The sequence below is a fragment of the Sinocyclocheilus rhinocerous genome, unplaced genomic scaffold, assembly GCF_001515625.1.
Source record: "Sinocyclocheilus rhinocerous isolate Xijiao unplaced genomic scaffold, SAMN03320098_v1.1 scaffold620, whole genome shotgun sequence".
Lineage (NCBI taxonomy): Eukaryota > Metazoa > Chordata > Actinopteri > Cypriniformes > Cyprinidae > Sinocyclocheilus > Sinocyclocheilus rhinocerous.
In genome coordinates, this window is record NW_015637138.1 from 237667 (window position 1) to 256890 (window position 19224).

Consider the following 19224-nt stretch of genomic DNA (forward strand, 5'->3'; position numbering starts at 1 on the left):
CTTCAGGGAACGAGGGTTACCATACGTAACCAAGACGTTTTTCACAAATTCAGCTGTAAAACATGATTATTTAAAAAAGTTAAAGTAACGCAAATGGATGGCTTCAACAAAAGCATTTTGATAAACATTGATTTGCTCATTTGCTCACATCGCTACACTGTTGACAGTAGACGATTACGTTTTAGCTCACAAAAATTTGCCAAACTTTTGCCAATGTGACCATGGGCCCTATTTTAACGATCTAAGCGCATGGTCTAAAGCGCAATTGACCTATCGGTAAGCCCCGCCCCCCTTAGTTACTGTTGCTCCCTCGGACAAACAAACGGAGTTGCTCACTGACTCACAATGACAGCTGTCAGTGTGAAAACCTTGTCCCACGATGTTTTTGCACAACTTTGAACGGCTACTTGAACACCCCCAATAAGGTGATATCAGCCTCTGGAGTGCTATTTTACAGGAGGAACCCTGCCGAAAAATGTGTATTTTAAGTAACACGATTGGGCTAGTTTTGTGTAGCAATTGACCTATCGGTAAGCCCCGCCCCCCTTAGTTACTGTTGCTCCCTCGGACAAACAAACGGAGTTGCTCACTGACTCACAATGACAGCTGTCAGTGTGAAAACCTTGTCCCACGATGTTTTTGCACAATTTTGAACACAGAAGGGCCACCATTCAAGTGGGAATTAAATATATAAAAGATTTTAAAATAAATATGGTGGGTAACTCGAAGTGAGGGTTTACAGATCACAATGCAAGCGGGAGAAGTCTCATATTACGGCCGTCACGATCGCGGATGACAACATGCAGGATCAACACTGTTCATGTACCGCAGAGTACGATTAAATTAATGTACATTTAACCAGTTTAATATGGAGAGGCACTGAAATGCAGACCTTCGTTTATGTGTTTTTGACTTACACTATATGATGTGAGAACAGTGTGCTATTTAGGTTTGTAATAGCATTGACTCACTAACTTTAACGTTAGCTAGTTTTAGCCAGAGATACCTTGCTGAAACGCAAGATGACATTAAGGTTCTGCTTGAGCAGATGAAAATTGTAACTTAATGAGAGTATGACAAACAGAGAATGAACGTTTTTGTCTTCATTGGGATTGGGGTTGAATGCTTAGGGACATTTTGCTCTGTTTTGTTTGGGTTTAGGAAATGTAATAAAATAAATTATATTGCCCATCCTCTCAGGATAACTGGAATTACCCCAGGCACATCGTTTTTTCATTTTCGTTGCATAAACACCATCAAACCGATGCGAGCTTCGGATCTTCCAATGTTTCTCTATGGCGCTGAAACCTACAGATGTCCGAGTTCCACTCCCCACGCAACTGATACTCAACTGCCAATTGGCTCATCTGCGTTCGAGGGGAGGGGCTTACCGATAGGTCAGTTGCGTTTAGGGTATGTCCGAATCCATTTTTGCTAGTTTAAGGACGGGATAAATGGTCAACGTGCCCGGGGCATGGTCTAAAAGTGTAGTCCCTATTCTCTTAATGAGTAATGGGTGTGTTTTGGACGTAACGTGCCATAAAACAATCAGAGTCTCATCTCCCATTCCCTTTAAAAGCCAGTTGCACTCACGCCATGGCGGGTTTGCGATTTACATGGCGGAATTTAGTTTTTCATTTTTAAAAATGTTTGTGTGCTGCTCCCTGTGTGTGTAATAAGCAAAGTGTACAGGCGTTGTGCACCCGCCTATAGGTGCATATTACTAACACGCTCTTTAAATAACTAAGAAAAAACATTGCGCCAGACTTTAGACCAGGTTTTTGTTGGTCAATGGCGCAGTCTATTTCAGTTGCCTCAAAATAGCAACGCATCAGCAATGCGCTTGAACACACCTCGTTTTCAGACCAGCACGCCCATGGGCGCACAAATGGGCGCAAATGCATTTGCTATTTAAACAACGTGGTGCAGGACTTGAAAATGACAATTGCGTCGGGCTGAAACTAGTAGAAAACACTTGCGTCGCACCTATCATACACATTATCAGGTGTATGATAGGGCCCCATATCTCTATATAGAGACAAGGCCTGCTTTTCACAATCCAGGGAAAAGTAAGTGGATGAAAAGTTCCAAGTCCTCCCTACATAGCTTTTCCCAGAATTACAGAAGTAAATTGATTTGTAGTTGCCATTCCATATTGACTTTTCAGTTCTTTCAGATATTTTCCAAATGTATTCTAATCTGCGGTACCATAGCTAACATGATTACCCATGTTTCTCATTCCTGTTTGGACCATATCCTCTCCGCAGACCCCGCCCGTGTTGTGAAAATGCCACCTGTCATCTACGCCCCAAGAAAGTTGCCGGGAATCATTCGCTGCCCAGTGGATGCCAACCCCCCAGTTATGTCAGTCCGATGGGAGAAAGATGGCTACCCCCTCAGAATCGAGAAGGTGCATGGACTTCCGGTGTCTCAAATATCAAGACTACTGACTGTTTGACAACAGTCCAGTTCACTGATTGTGCTCCTCTGTTCCTCTCACAGTATCCTGGATGGAGCCAGATGGCAGACGGAAGCATTCGGGTGGCAGAGGTCACTGAAGACTCCCTTGGCACCTACACCTGTGTGCCTTACAATGTCCTAGGTACCATGGGACAGTCCCCTCCAGCCACTCTGGTGCTAAAGGTTAGTCAGTGCATCTTAATTAAAAATAATCACATTTTCCTTGAATTTTTGAGATACGTTGTGCGGTTTGTGAGGTAAACGGCATCATGTGACCCCAGGACCCCCCTTACTTCAACGTGAGGCCTGGGGGGGAGTACCGTCAGGAGGCGGGGAGAGAGCTGGTCATCCCCTGCGCTGCTTCTGGAGACCCCGAGATTCCAACCATTGTATGGAGAAAGGTACCATGAACGACACTAACCCACCACGACATTAAGTATAATGTTTTTCCCCTTTCTATAGATAGATAATCATGAACTTTTTACTATTTTGTACTTTGTCAAGGTCGGGAAGCCCAGCAGAAGCAAATATAACATCTTACCAAGTGGTAGCTTGCAATTCGTGTCTCTGAGCAAAGAGGATCATGGGGAGTGGGAATGTGTTGCCACCAACGCAGTAACAAGCATCACTGCCAGCACACGCCTTTTTGTAATAGGTAAATCACTCTTAACTTACAAATTTCAACACAATGATGTTTCCACTTCTCAGAAGAAGAGAAACTGAGAAAAGTTGACTAGTCATCTCTATCTATCTATCTATCTATCTATCTGTCTGTTGTAGGGGTGTGCAATATCACGTTTTTTGATCATGGATGATTAAAATGTCTCCACGATCTGCTTTTGAAGAAACACCGTAGTATTGCGCTACAGCACACATTCTAGCAGTTGCAGTTCTGTCACCTCCGTCTCAATATACTGTACAACGCAACATACATTCACATCAAATTTAACTCCGCGGTAGAGTTACACTCATAGAACACTGTACTTATTCACAATAACAAAAGTACATTATTTGCATGTGCTTTAAAGCTTTGCCGGTTAAATATTTCATTCGCATGCTGTTCTGACTTGCGCTTTTTTTAAGCGTGTACACCTGAAGCACGCGCACACTAAAAAACCTATCAAACATCACCTGATTACTGTACTAAGTTATCTTTCACAGCTGATTGCTCTAATACTGTCAAAAACACACAAGGTTTACATTTAAACACAGTTGTTATGTCTAAAGTGAAAGTAAACAGTTGAGAGAAAAAATGGATGCATGCTTGTATATTAGATGTGTGCAGGTCTTAAAGTGACAGCAGACTAATAGTACTAAACATGCTGCCGCTAGTCATTAAAGGGATAGTTCACCCAAAATGTAAAATTCTGTCATTATTTACTCACTCTCATTTTGTCCGAAACCTGTATTAATTTCTTTCTTGTGCTGAACACAAAAGATATTTTGAATATCTGTCTGTCTGTCTGTCTATAACATTGCACTGTGAAATAACTTTCATAATTACATTATTTTTATTCATTTAATTACATTTTTGTACTGTACATTTTTGTCACAGGTCAGCACTCCATGTTCAATTTTGAAGGTTCTTAAGGACACAAAATATGTCAGATATGTGATTTCTCAATATGTGCCAGACAGGAAGTGTAGGCTAGGACATTACAATTTCCAGCCAAGCGGCACAAGTGAGTCATTACAGTAGGGGGCCGTGTAGCTCGTGGGATCTCTAACTTAGCTGTCACATCTGAGAGTTTGCCCTCGATTAACAAATGATGTGTCAGCGGGCACACAACCCCACACACAACGTTATTTGTTTGGTGATGGACTGGTGTCATGACAGTCTAAAGATTATGTTTAATGAGGGAGCAATTAACAGATCCTCCGCAGCTGCTTGGTGCCGATAAGAGATGTGTTGGAACTCCTGAATTCAGACTGGGTCAGTCTGTGCATGGAGTTAGTTTATTGTCTGGTCAGAGAACATAAGTGAGAAGAGGTTCAGCTCAGACAAATGGATCTCCTGTACTTCAGTTTCTCATAAATCTGACAAGGCTAAATCCATCTTGGATTAGTTGTTTTGGGACAAACAGTCTGGCCTAGACCTTAAAGATTTTGGGTTAATCACTAAGAATGAATTGCGGCCACTAATAGACAACGTTCCCGGATGTCTCTCCTAACAATGACCTTGCTGTTTGTAAATGTTTAGTGAATTCGTTCCTTTACATTATATTCAGCATGACACATAATGGATTCTGTCTTGTCTCATTTTGGTTTTGGTAGATCTTGGTCTCGTTTTGGTAGATGTGTGATTGATTTACTCCAATGAATATACACTACTATTCAAAACTCTGGGGTCAATAAGATTTTTTTAAAGAAATAATTCTTTATTTCAGTGAGGACACATTAAATTAATCAAAAGTGACAGTTAGGGCTTAAATTGTTACAAAAAAAATCTATTTCCAATAAATGCTGCTCATTTAAACTTTCTATTCAACAAAAAAAATCCACAAAAATATTAAGCAGCATAACTGTTTTCAACATGGATAAAATCAGCATATTAGAATGATTTCTGAAGGATAATGTGAATAAATTGTAAATTATTGACAACAGATACTTATTCCAACCCCTTACTTTAATTGTAATTAAGAGTTTCTTCCTGAGTGGCATAAAAAAATAAAAAAATAAATGGTACAAAAAATGCATAAAACAAAAAGGTGTTATCCTGTGCGAAACTTGCTAAGGTGTTTCTTGGTGCTTACTTATTGGCCTATGCAGGTCAAACAAGCCCATCCCCAAGCCACTATGATATTCTGGCTTGAAAAGTCTCAGCTCCACAAGCCACATGACCTGATGTGTTATTTATCCAATGTAATTTATTTAGGAAGAGTTATGTGGCAAAGTTAAAGGGGTCATATGACGTTGCTAAAACGAACATTATGTTGTGTATTTGGTGTAATGCAATGTGTTTATGCAGTTTAAGGTTAAAAAAACACATTATTTTCCACATAATGTACATTATTGTTGCTCCTCTATGCCCCGCCTTTCTGAAACGTGTCGATTTTTACAAAGCTCATCAGTCTGAAAAGCGAGGTATACGCTGATTGGCCAGTTATCCAGTGCGTTGTGATTGGCTGAATACCTCAAGCATGTGACGGAAATGTTACGCCCCTTAACACACTGTGATGCCGTCTCCCGGACGGCGAGACAAAACCAATAAAACCCATTATAAACGAGGCATTTGTTGCATCCAGTGGGGACATAATTACTGATTATAATGACTTATACTGTTGTTATGCAAATCTTCCCACATCGTGACGTAGACATGTGGGGGCGTGTTAGAATGAGCCGTTTTAGGAGGGCGTGGTTGACTCTTAACTTTTATAAAGAATATTCCTTTGGATTTGAGAACTTTTTCTGTTTCTGAATATCTCTTTAGATTTGAGAGTCATTTTACAGATCTTCTTTATGCACCAAGAGCTTGTAACACTCCAAAGATAAAGGAAAAATTAAAATCACATCATATGACCCCTTTAAATACTTAGGGTTTGTGGTTAATTCAAATCCATAACATTTAGGATGAGCAATAGTACTAGCATTTGCAGACACTATCAATTAAAAATAACCCTGTTTCAGGCACTAGTCCACATGCGCCAACTAATGTCCACGTGTCAGCATCCACAAGCTCCGCTAACGTTTCCTGGGAACCTGGATATGACGGAGGCTTTGAACAGACGTTCTCGGTCTGGTATGGCCCGGTGTAAGTCATGTCAGCACCCCCTCTAATTATAGTTACTTCCTCTCTTTTTTTTTCTAAATGTACTCGTGACTTGTTGTAGTCTTTTTTATTCTAATGTGTTAAAGCTATGGATTACATGGATATGTAAATGCAATGAATCAATGGGAATGTTAAACCTCAATTTATTTACATTTCACTGTATTTCAAGAAATAAGTCATATGCAATGTTCTTGTTATTAAAGTTTTAAAATGCAACTCTTTGGTATAATCCAATAGAAAGGTGAAGAATGATTTAGGGCCACATGACTGGCTGTCCATACCTGTGCCCGGCTCTCAGACGTGGTTGGTGGTCCAGGGGTTAGAGCCAAAGACTGCCTATCAATTTAGTGTGTTGGCCCAGAACAAGCTGGGCACCGGCCCCTTCAGTGAGGTAGTCACTGTGACTACAGGAGGTCGGTGACACTTCTACACAAACTAAACCTTGTAATGGACCTCTGAATGACCCTCCACATGAGATATGTTTACAACCTCACTTTATCTTTCCCAGGGTATCCCATTAGTACCCCTGAACCACTGGTGCTTCTAACTCCACCACGGTGCCTCACAGCCAACCGGACACAGCAGGGTGTTTTGTTGACATGGCTTCCTCCGGCCAATCACTCTTCACCAATTGACCGTTACATCATCGAGTTTCGTCTGGGGGAAAGGTGGGAGGTTCTGGATGACTTGATTCCTGCCACTGAGACTGAGATCATAGCAAGAGATCTTATTCAGGTAACACTTATTGCTTTAACATCACTACTAACATACATGGAAAATATACAGTGGACTCTGCAAATAAATAAAATAAATGTAGCCTTGAAGAGCATAAGAGGCTTTCAAAAACATTTTTAAAAACTTCTTTTGTATGGTATGTGTGTACTCTTGTGTACTTCAGTTACCCATAAATAATAAAGGTGAAGATAAAGTCAGTGTTATTTGCAGTTTGAAACCCAATTTACTTTTGTCGTGTGATGTATTTCTGAGTGAAAATAATGTCTATTTTAAAGAAATTCAATTTAGTGATGTCCATTGCGTTGCATTGCATTGCAGTTCTGACTATTTAGAGAAATGCAGTGAGGGAATGCATTTCCGCTGAAAAGCTTAGAGGATGTCATTTTAATTCAGTCTGACATACAGCAGAGTCTGCTACAAATGTTCTTGTTACAAATCTGTTGGTAGATCTGACACTTCAACCTGCTGGCCTCACAGGATTTGTGACCCACTGACCTGTTTCTCTGTCTCCCAGGACTCTTGGTATGAATTCCGAGCGCTGGCTGTAATGGATGATCTTGTCAGTGAGAGCAGTAATGTGGTGGGAGTGTCAAGTACAGGTGAGAATAAGGGCCGTCACTAAAATGCACCAATTCATTGCTTTAGCCACCTTTAGCTTCACTGCCTTCTGCTGCTTATTGTAGTTAGTGCCCTACTGTGTTTTGTTGTTGTTGTTGTTGTTGTAGATGTGATACAAGGGTGACATGCACCTAATTTTTGGAGGGGGCACCAGTGGCAGTCCTGGCTTATTTAAGATATGACCAAAAAAAAAAGTTCAAGTTAATTGCAGATTTAGCTAATATAGTTGTTTAAAGGGGTCCTATTATGCTTTTTTACTTTTTCAACTTTAGTTAGTCTATAATGTTGCTGTTTAAGCATAAAAAATATCTGCAAAGTTACAAAGCTCAAAGTCCAATTCAAAAGGAAATATTTTATTTAACAGAAACTGTTCAAAAACTACAACGAATGACTCATTTGGACTACAACGCATATTTTCTGGGATTTGTGATATCACAAATATCAAAACAAAATCAAGACTTTGTAAAAGAGCATAATAGGACCCCTTTAATAGATCATCATGTATTTTTGTTGTATGATAAAGCTGAAGTGTCAATAGGACTGACTCAATTTAGATGTGATTGCTGCCACAGGATGTTAGATAAACTTTTCCTTACCTACAAAAAAAGGTAATTAATAAAGATAATAATTTGTTTTTGGAAGTTGCTTTCAAAATCCTCTTGGCTCAAAAAATTTGAAAGCCACATGCCCTCTCGATCTAAATAGGCAAGGTGCTTCTGATCTGAAAGGCTGCAGTTGTGTTAACACTATGCTGTAGTCTGCTTTATAATGCACACTAACTGAATCACTGTCATTGATCATGTTAACCTGCTTTTGTGAATATATGCTTGCTGCATTCTTCCATCCTAATTTCATGGTCTGGAGTGTGTTTCCTCTCTCAGACCCCTTCCCTCCCACAGAGATCTCAGACGAGGGGCTGGCCAAGCCAGTGGTGGCTGGCATTGTGGCCACCATCTGTTTCTTGGCGGCTGCCATCCTCTTCAGCACACTTGCTGCATGTTTTGTCAATAAGCAGCATCGTCGCAAGCTCAAACGCAAACGAGGTAAGTCCTTCTTAACTTCAAGTTATCTGTCTCTCTTGGTTTAAAGCTAAAATGTTGTTTTGTTGTGGTGCATATCACAACTTTATTGGATTTGTAATTTGTTTTTACATCTTTTCAGTCTATATTGCATTGCATACCAGCTTCAGCATTGCAATGGTTGAGATAAAGATCTGAAGTATATTGTCATGCTGATGTGGCATTGTGTGATTTGTTCTTAGACCCTCCACTATCGATTACGCACACAAGGAAAAGCATCGAATCTCCGTAAGTACCAGTGCATAGTAACATCCATCATACTTTGCACTTCTGCAAATCTGTTGACTATCAGGCTCATGGCTTTAGAGAGAGAGAGAGCATGTACAGTTTGAGAAATCAAACAGCTGACCCTAGCAGCTGCTGTGTTACCGTGAGGGATACATGGAGGAAGATTTGAGTGGTCACTAAAGTGGCTGCTATAAATGCATCTGTGCTTACCTCTGCTTCTCAGCAGTGAGATGCATTGATTTGCCATTATGAACAGTCTTCTCAAGCTCTTTCTTTTTTTCTTTTTTTTTTGCTGTCCAGTCAGGTTGTGATAGAACCTTTCAATAGCACAAGAATATAATATAAACATGATGCTTATCCCCCAGCTCCTCTGAATTGATCAGTGCAGGCATGGCAGCATGTCACTCTTACAATTAACCAGAGCTAAAGGAAGGAGAACATTAAGGGTAGCACCTCCAACCCAGTTCAAACTGGGACTCATGCTCTTATTCGATTCCATTGTGGTCTTCATAGAGCTGCAGTCTCATGCTCCCATCCCACCCATTTCCACATAGCAGTGTGGAACCATAGTCTGGTTGACGGCCGACTCTGCCCCGTCTCTATTGTGTTTTTGTTACCGCAGGCCTCCTCTTACCCCTTTGCCTGGCATTGAGCCCTACTGGGAAGAGCCAGACAGGAGCAGCTACAGGCCCCCATCCACCAGCCCTCAGTGAGTGCTTGCACCTGCATCTCTCTCTGCAGCAGGCACTAGCATGTGCCTGTCTGCAGTAGCTGCATGTTTTCGGTTAGTGGTGCAGAGCTAAAATGCTTCTGTGGGGGAATAGACAACTTCAGCCCTCTGCTGCTCCTAATTTTGACACTTGTTTGACCACTTATAACCAGCAAGATGGATTATTATTGAAGAGTTCGGTGAAGATATAGTTTAGCTGATATTTTGTTAGCTCACTGGTGCCTATACTGACTTATCTGTTTCTGTGTCCTGTCCCCATTCTGTTGTTCTCCATTATCTCTCACCCTGACATCGTCTTTCACTTTAAGATGGCCTTTAAATGAAGATCAATGTTTAATCTAATTACTATTATGAAAAGCCACGTGGATAAAGACTAATTACCCTAAATTGTGTTAAATTACAAAATAAGTACATAGAACAAAAAAAGTGTAAAACCATGCAATTTTCATTGAATTATATTCCATGTTTTAGTATGGAGTGATTCTTGTTTTGATAGCGCTGATTTTACGTTCTGGTATTCCCCAGGGCTCAGTCCTAAGCCCCATTTCTTTTTTGATTGATAGGCTGTCCTCTGGGAAGATCAGTCCTGAGAGCATCACTTCCTCCCGGCCCCCATCTCTGGCCAGCGTGGGTGGCCATGGTCTTTACGTTAAGAAGTTGCCAAGCCCTAGGAAGGAGAAAGAGCTTTCCCTCTATATGAAAACCAAGAGAGCAATAACCAGTAAGAAGTACAGCGTGTCCAAGCACGAGGCTGAGGTCACCACACCCATCGAGCTGATCAGCCGTGGACCTGATGGCCGATTCGTCATGGTTCCCAGTGACATCGACACGTCCCTCAAGCCACGACGCATTGAGGGTTTTCCTTTTGTGGAGGAATCAGACTTGTATCCTGAGTTCCGCCAATCAGATGAGGAGAATGATGACCCAGGGCCCCTACCCCCAGTCATGGCCACCCTCAGGCCCCAGATATCCCCTGTGTCCTCCAGCCAGGAGTCCTACATGCAGCCCCCAGCCTACAGCCCCCGGTTCCAGAGGCCTATGGAAGGTATGAGCATCTTGGAGGGTAGTCGGCTTCAGGCCACAGGGCAGAGCCGGGTCTCCCATTTTCACAGGGTCTTCCCTCCAGGCTCCTTCTATGGCTATCTAGGTAGTGGTGCTGAGGTGGAGCTTCACCCTCCTTTTTACATGCCTGATGTTAGTCCACGTAGCTCTGCCATGTCCTCCTCACCTTCATACCCCCCTGAGGGGCCGTTCCGTCATCCCACCATCCCAGAGGAGAGGGAGGAGCTGAGGATCCATGAGTTTGGCGCCTCCGGCCACGCCCTCCCACTGGTGCATAGCCCTCCCTCCTCTCGCTCGACCGAGATCTGGCAGCCTCCTGACTTCCCCTTTCTAGGTCAGGAGGGTCCCCGTCTCGCTCTTCCACCACGTCATTCCTCATATCTCCACCGGGACCTCCCTGAGCCCCCGCCATACCCCTCCCATAGTCGTACTCTTAGCACCACCTCTCAGCTCCCTTCAAGCTCTGCTTTTCTCCAGCTGGAGGCCCCTAGAGCCCACCTGAGCAGATCTCCCGGCAGGTTTCCACCTCAGGGCCCTTCAGCCAAGCATATAACTATGCAACAGGCCCAGACTCTGGGGCAGTTGAGACACACTGCCCACGGTATGGGCGTACCAGTGTTGCCTTACTTAGGCGCCACAGCCCGCATGGGGAGCCCAAGCACACTGCACAGTGAGAGCTCGGACGGCTGGAGGTCTGAGGCCCAGCCTTGGCTAAGCCCCAGGGCGGCACGAAGGATGGATCTCGGCCTGCAGCAGGTGGTCCTGCAGCCGTCACGACTCCCCCCTCTCACCCAAACCCCTCCCAGCTCACACACCGGCTCTCCAGACATTCTCGTCCGCCCTCCTCCCCGCCCCAGCATCCTGCGGTCTTCCCGCTCTCAAGAGATGCCCGAGAGTGCCCGTCACCCCGCCAGTGTCTCCTTCTCCCGAAGGTCTCTCTCCTCTTCCCCTGCTACTTCACCTACCCAAGGCCAGAGCGGCCAGCGGCCCAGCCTCAGCTACCATGCCCACATGGCCTTTGCCACAGCCGTGGCCAGCTACCCCTCCCAGACCCCTTCACCCCCTGCGGAGAGCAGTGATGCTTTCGGCCAGATGCCATCTCAGAGAAGGACAGATGAGGAGATGCTCCCCTCAGAACCCTCTCCAGGGTAGGTGAACTGTACCATTGGAGGCTCCAAAATGACAAAGGAGATTGTTATTCATCATCTGTACCGCAAAAGCAATGCTTTCATGCTTTTGCGATTTTCGATTAAAATATTTTTTACATGTACATCTTACTATGAACTATTTACATATGCAAAAATGTCCATGTCCTCCAGTATAACTCCTTATTGGGTTCACAGGATAAATTTCCATACTTTTTTACTTTCTTCAAATCCTATTCTCCTTTAACCTTTGAACAGTGTGATTTTGATATAGGAAATTATCAGTGTATAATGTTTTCATGATTAAGGATTTTCTAGTGCATTCATGATGATCCCATGGATCATCTTTGTCCTCTTTTGTGGGCTGATCACATCACTCACCCTCTCCAGCTCATTTCCTTCCATTTCTCTCACTTCCTCTAACTCAGGGCTTTGACCATCAAGGTGGCCATCTTAGGCGGCCTTCATTGCCAGGGATGAGTGTGCACTCATCTCTTGCAACACTCATCCTCATCTAGAGTAGAGACGACACTTTTCTGTGGAGACTCTGGTAGTCTTACCCTCTTTGTTTTTGATTGATCTCAGCTATCTGGGCAGCATTGTTGTGACCAGGTCCTCTACACCACAATAGGTAAGGGTCGAATCCATGTCTGAAAGGGGAGGGGTTTGCAGGCGGGGTCTTAAATTATTCTCATTTAAAGGGGAATGACGTTTTTTTTTTTATTACATGATATCAGTTATAAAAGAAATTTGGTAAATATTCTGAATAGTTTTATTGCTGGAATATAAACAAGGCCATTTTTTCAGCAATGCTTATCAAAGTATTTCTGCGATTATTAAATGCAGGCAATTTTTTCAGGAAATTTTGCACTTGTGCCCTTTTAGAGGCACACTTGGATATTCCCCTTTAAAATTTTGTTTCCATGTACAAAAATATCATGCATGCCTTTTCTAAATACTCTTCCTCGATGCCGAATCAGTAACAGCAGTTCTCAAACTAAAATTTCTTGTCACATTTTGTCGTCCTAGTGGTTTGGTTCCTTTCTTTTATGTGACTGTTCTTTACTGGCCATTCTCCCCTCCCTGCCATCTCTTCTCCTGTCAGCATGGTGAAGCCACTGTACAGTGTATTCATGGTAACCAGAGTGTGTTTGATGTGGCGGACTTTAGTGCTCAGTCATGTCTACCACCCCCCTCTATTAATCACTTTCACTTTCTCTTTCCACAGCCTCAGCAGCAGGGGAGACTGTCTGTAAACGCTTTGTGTTTCTGTGCCTTGTGAACACACGAGTTATTGGCTGACTCTTCAGTATGGACGTTTGAGTGTCATGATCTCTGCCATGATAGAGGAATGGCATGTGCGAATAAAAGACTACACTTTACAAGAAACGTGACCTCTGTGGTCAGTTTAATAGGAAACCAGTGAGCTTACTGGGAAACAGGAGATTTTGGCTAGTTGTTATTTGATTGGACAGTGCTGGCAGCATGGCAGCAGTGTACAACATGAGGTAAAAGGTTTATTCATGCTAATTTAGGTGTATTCTGTAGTAAATGAATGGTGAAAATACTAAATTCAACTCACCAGACTAATTGAACTAACACAACGTGCTTTTAATTTGCAGAGTACCCATCTAATGAGGAAGAGTCTTTGTTTTTGTTTTGTTCTTTTACTCTGATGACCAATGAAAAGTGGCCAATTAATATTATCAAGATTTCATTTTGATAAACAGTATTTTCTACATAATATTTAACAGCACTTGCAATTTGCCAAAAGTGATTAATTGCTAAATTGAACAGTACATGTTGATGAATGGTACATTTGTCATGAAGGTTTTGCACTTGGCATTGGGGCAGCCAGTGTTTCCTGTCGGGGGCTAAATCTCAGTTTGATAAGGCCGGTGGAGGGCAGCGCACACTGGTGGCGGTGTGAAGTAATGCATCATTGTGTTTGTCTCTAACAGGGAGCATCTAGGTGCAGTGAGAGTCCCTGCAGGGTCTGAGAGCTTTGAAGCACTGATTTATTATTGTATTAATAAAGCCAAGAAATCAACAGCCAACAAGAACAACAACTCCAGATTCAAGAAAAGGACAGGTCAGTTTCACCCGTACATTACATACTGGGAGAAATAGACATGTTATCTCCCCTGATGTCCTAACTACATGCTTATTTGTTTAATGATTTTAAGAAACCACCCAAGCATGCTAAAAACAACCACCCACAACACCTTCACATTGTGGCAGTGGCAGTGAGGTTGCATGCACAGGCAACGCTCACATTTTCTTCTGAAAATGTCAAAATCTATTCTGTTGCTGTGTCTCATTTGCTCTGCTGTTTCTAGATGTGTCCACCTCTCAGACCCAGCAGCCGCATGCATCTCAGGCCTCTGAGCAAAGAGAACATCTCAGCTCTCCCTCAAAGAAAAAGTGGAAAAGTACACTTAGAAAGTCCCCCTGTCTTCATCTGTCCTCTCTGCTGCGTTGGCTTCACCCCAGAGAAGACAGAAAATCCCTCCTGGCCAGTATGGACCCTGCCCCCTCAAACTATGGTTCTCTGCTCTGAGAGCCCCCCAAACACACTAAAACTTATCCTGTGGGGCGGATCGTCTCCTTGTCCATTAGCAAAAATGTACAATGGACAAGCTCTCAGTACTGTTTTGTAATCAGTCTAAACTAGATACGATTTATTATGTTCTTCAGTTGGCACAATATACTACACATATCTGTATTTTCTGTAAATTTACTCAAAGAAAAAACATACAGGGGTGCTTTTTTGGAAGAAACAGAAAAGAACAGGACAAAAGCTTTTCATTTGATAATAAAAGAAAATAATAGCATTCCATTACATGCTAGGAAAAATCTTGCTGGCCACTTTAGTTTTTGTCATAATGTTGTCAGAACTGTGTATATTGTGAAGGATAGAGTTAAATGCTCTGTACAAATATGTCTCTCAAGACGTGATAGTTACTACAGGTTTTTTTTCCTTCCTTCTACAAAATATACCTCAAAAAAAGATAATAAAAAAAAAAAAGAAAAAGAAAAGGAATAAATAATCTGGAACATATTTCAGCACTTCTACCATATTTTGTGCAAGCTAGTGCAATTAATTTTGGATGACATGTTAGTGGCAAAGCTTTGACAGCATTACAGAATATGATGGAATAATTGTAAGCCCAGAAATGACAATTTATTTATTTATAAAATATTAAATATGAAATATAAAGCATAGAATATCATAGAAATTGTAAGCTTGAAAAGAATGACTGCAGTACTGGACTGGTCCTGCGACAATGTTTGAACAGTTATTCAGATTTCGTAAATTCCATGCAAAGGCAGGTGGAATTGAAAATTACTTGGTCCTTGTCTTGCACAAATGTAGTTAGAAGTGGTGAAATGCATTATTAATATTTTCATCACTTCCTTGAAGTAAATAATTTGTTATATGTTTGCTTTGGACATACAGTACACCAAGGAAGTACAGTAGATATTGTGCAGACTAATGAAGACATCAATATAACATAGAAAAATGAAATAGTCCTTATTCTAATCAGTTGAAAAAAGATTACCAGTCTTCTTGGTTACTTACAAAAGTGAACCTCCAAAAGTAGCTTGAATCTTTTTGAAAAAAAAAAAAAAGTAAAAAAATTACAAATAAAATAAGGAAATTGTATTGTAATCTTTACTATTTGCCATCCATCACAGCTCATCTGTTGACATAGCAAACAAAGTTTGTGTTATTTGAATTAATGATGAGTTTAGTATTTCTGAAGGATGTTAATTGTCTCTAGAGTTCACTAACAGCTGCTGATCTGCTACCTACAGTGAAAGCTAATCGAGCGTGTGTTAGTGTAGTTTAACCGATGGTGAATGTATGATTTGCTCTTAGAAGTTCAGATTTATCTGGATATTTTCAATGTGATGTTTCTCTCTTTTACGCGCCGATGCGAACAGCTCCAAAATTAATCTTCTTCTTGAATTTAATAATGAGGTACAGCTTAATGGGAAATTGAATGAAATCTCATGCATTACTTGAATAAGGCTGAATATCCAAGCAGGAAACACTGGGGAAAATTCGGTGCATAGAGATTTGTAGTAGCCATTTTGAGTTTAGAGGATTTGACTTAAGTGCCCAAAGGGCTGTTTACTTGGTCTTTCCTTTCTCTCTTTCTTTTTATACAAGTCGACGTAAAAACGACTGCTCAGATATCTCAAAGTAAATTTGAGCTATTCAGTATTAGGTCAGCAGACTCCATTGCTTATTTCTATGTACGTCTGCGTCATTAGGTGTACACGATTCGTAAGGCTGCTTTAAATCGTGTAGTCTCTGAGAGGAGAAGGGCAGGCAGTGTTTGTTTTTAGATATTCCTGATTACCTGCCTTTAGCTGTCGGGAGAGAAGTGTTAAACTTAGACTTAACTCTGTTTTTGCTACATGTTTTGTCAAGTTCTGTCAAGAACTCATTGCTAACAAGTCCTACAACAACCACATAATGTTTACATGATCTAGAAATATAACGTGCAAGGATGTAGGCACATTGTACACATTATGACTTGGTGCTATGTCTTTTTGAACTCGTGGTGCTGTGGTTCAGAGGTTAACACACAAACTCACGCACAGTCCTCTGTCTTAAACTAACTAAACTAGCTCCGTCGTGATTTCCGTTGTCGAGTTCTCCCGGTGAGTAGGACTGCAAGCAATAAAACCTCACAGGGCAGGTCCTGTGCGCTCACTATCTTTCAGTATGAAAACGGTTAAAGTTGTTAAATAAAGTTCGGCTTTTGACATTCAATATGTGCTTACATTATCGCGTGAACGTTCGCTGTCACCATGAATAAAAACCTGCGTATTTAGAAAGATTTATAAAGAAGAACTTGCCAGTCTTGAGAAGGCAACATATCAATGTATAATCCATGAAATGTACCCACGGTATGATAGTAAGTTTTTCATTTAGCATGGAAAGTACCTGGTAACTCAAGTAGGTGGCGGTCTGACACGTCAAGCGGCGGCATTTCTGTTTTATAGTTTTTTTCTTGGACAGGATGGAGCGATGCATCCTCGCATAAAGCTGTCACGCTGATTTAAAATGCACATGCAGTGTCGCTGTATATCTGTGGATGGTGATTGACGGCATTTTATTCAGCTTTGGTCTTTGAAGGGAGAACCCGACTGAAACGTTTCTCTTGAATATATATGATACTGTACAGGTAGATACGCCCCCTTTTGCTTGTGTAAGAGGGCTCATTTGCAGGAAGTGTCATATCAACTCTTTTGGATTGCCTGTAGCCTATACAGTTTTGTGCTTACTTCTTATGGTGCTTCGTGAAACTTTATTTTCTTTTTTGTGTTGATTGAACGGAACCTAACCTTGCATAATCAAGATATTTCACTCATTCGGACCTATCTGTCTTGTTTCAGATAATGTACATCTTTTTGTTCTCGATTCTTTTGCTGTTCATATTAACCAGCACTGAAAACTTAGAATGTAATACTGCATTATGCACTAATTTACGACTGTTTTAACATTAAACCTCATACTTAGAGCTTATTGGAAGCATATTTCAAATTGCATTGTGCTTTTTAACTGCTTTTGAATTTGTGTTGTACATTGTTTACATATTATATTATCTAAAGATGTGTTCTGGGCAAACATGTTTTTCATCCTGATCACTTTACATGCAATGTATAAGAGACTGTTCTTATGTGAAGAAAAAGATCATAGAATATTATTTTTTTCAGATTTATTTGATTGAATGACTTGATCGAAGGCTTCTTTTGTTAATTAATCTCATTTATTTCAGGTATTATTCTTAAACAGTATGGTGCTGTACCAAAGCCTTATGTACAATATTATTATGATGCATTGTTCGATTCTTCTGCCACTGCTAAGGAATTCTCCAAATTGCTAGACAACTCTGATTAAGAAACAAGGTGCAGTGTGCCTCTATCTTCTTGTCCCTGATTAGTACTTCGCAGTATTTTTCTTGGGCATTCGGTGTCTCCACATACTCAGATGTTAAGATATGGTGCCTGGTGTGTCTTCATGCTGCTAGGAGTAAATGTTAAAGATGTTTTGTATCTGTACTACCAACTATTTAAGTATGACATTGACCGCCACAATAACTCAGCTGGACACTTCGATTAAGCATCTTGATATTAAAAGGGAACAAACCTGGAGTAAGCAAAGGCATTTTTAGAGAATAAAGGCAATCCCATTGTTATTTTATTTTTATTCTATTGCTTTCATCATTTTTTAATAAGTCTTGCTCTAGAATAAGCTCCCCCAATCAAAAAGAATATGCTATCCTGACAAATGAATTATCCTTGTGAGTTACATCAATTGAAGTTCTGTATAGCGGAGCCGTTCAATTTGCATTGTTTACATCACCAGATATGCCCAGATATGCACATTTTGGCAAGCTCTATTAGGTTGACATTTTCCAACGCTTTGGTCCATGTAATAACCCCGTAAAACTTTTTGTATTTTGATATAATAAAAAAAACAACAACAATTATATATATATATATATATATATGTATATGTATGTATATATAAGAGTGTGTTTATTTCTTGACGAGTGATTTTTGACTGTTCGTATCTGTAGTGACCACTAGAGGCCACTGTTGCATATGTAAAATCTGATTGACTTTTACATTTCAAGCAAAGTGCCTTGGAGGGAAGGTGTTTTCCAAAGGTTTGCCACAATGACTGATAATGTTGTCATATAGGATATTAAGTGTTCATCCAGGTGCAAAGTCCTCAACCAACACAACTCCCTCTCACACACCTATTTATCTGAGGTGGGTGACACACAAAACAGATAACACTGTGGCCCTGGCATAGGCCTTGAGGCCAACGCCTTGGCCAGACAATTGAATAATTATCGTGATGATGTTGATGATGATGATTTCCCAAGGTAAAGTTGAAATAGACTATGCTAAGTTTTGGTTAACCCTTCTATTGTCTTTGGGACATTTTTGCTTTAATGAAACAGTTGTGACCTTTCATCTTTGACCATTCAGCATGTTATGAAGTTGTAGATGGCCTTGTTTTTTTCTTTTTTAAATCTGTGAACCAAATTAGACCTTAACAAATATGAAATTGTCTAAGATATTTATTAAATTTCACATACTGTTCTCATTGATAGTTTGGCTTAGTTTAAAGGGATAGTTCACCTAGAAATGAACATTTTGTCATCATTTACTCATCTTCCCGTTGTTACAAACGAGTATAACTTTCTTCTGTGAAGCACGAAAGGAACTATTTTGAAGAATTAAAACTTACATTTTTCTCAATACAGCTTCTTTTATGTTCCAGAGAATAAAGTAATTCATAAGATTTGGAACGACATGAAGGTGAGTAAATAATGACAGAATTAGCATTTTATGTGGCGAACTATCATA

General features: G+C 40.9%; 1 protein-coding gene across 6 annotated transcripts in view; it reads left to right on the forward strand.

The window, feature by feature from the left end:
• The window catches only part of LOC107748591 (protein turtle homolog B-like), a 68367-nt gene extending 53325 nt beyond the window's left edge, over positions 1 to 15042 (forward strand). The window contains exons 8-22 of one of the 6 annotated variants that reach the window (XR_001640947.1): positions 2268 to 2410; positions 2503 to 2643; positions 2742 to 2861; positions 2965 to 3115; positions 6088 to 6211; positions 6467 to 6642; positions 6738 to 6964; positions 7479 to 7563; positions 8464 to 8625; positions 8844 to 8889; positions 9512 to 9598; positions 10183 to 11829; positions 12412 to 12457; positions 13055 to 13334; positions 13788 to 13858. Coding sequence is in view for 5 of the 6 variants with exons in the window: in XM_016563447.1 (XP_016418933.1) it covers positions 2268 to 2410; positions 2503 to 2643; positions 2742 to 2861; positions 2965 to 3115; positions 6088 to 6211; positions 6467 to 6642; positions 6738 to 6964; positions 7479 to 7563; positions 8464 to 8625; positions 8844 to 8889; positions 9512 to 9598; positions 10183 to 11829; positions 13788 to 13918; positions 14166 to 14386 (3461 nt within the window). In the remaining variant the exon portion in view is untranslated. Of the gene's footprint in view, positions 1 to 2267; positions 2411 to 2502; positions 2644 to 2741; positions 2862 to 2964; positions 3116 to 6087; positions 6212 to 6466; positions 6643 to 6737; positions 6965 to 7478; positions 7564 to 8463; positions 8626 to 8843; positions 8890 to 9511; positions 9599 to 10182; positions 11834 to 12411; positions 12458 to 13054; positions 13335 to 13787; positions 13919 to 14165 lie in introns of those variants that run through there. The other 5 variants (XM_016563447.1, XM_016563448.1, XM_016563450.1 and 2 more) reach the window with 5 other exon arrangements.
• Positions 15043 to 19224: the final 4182 nt, after the last annotated feature.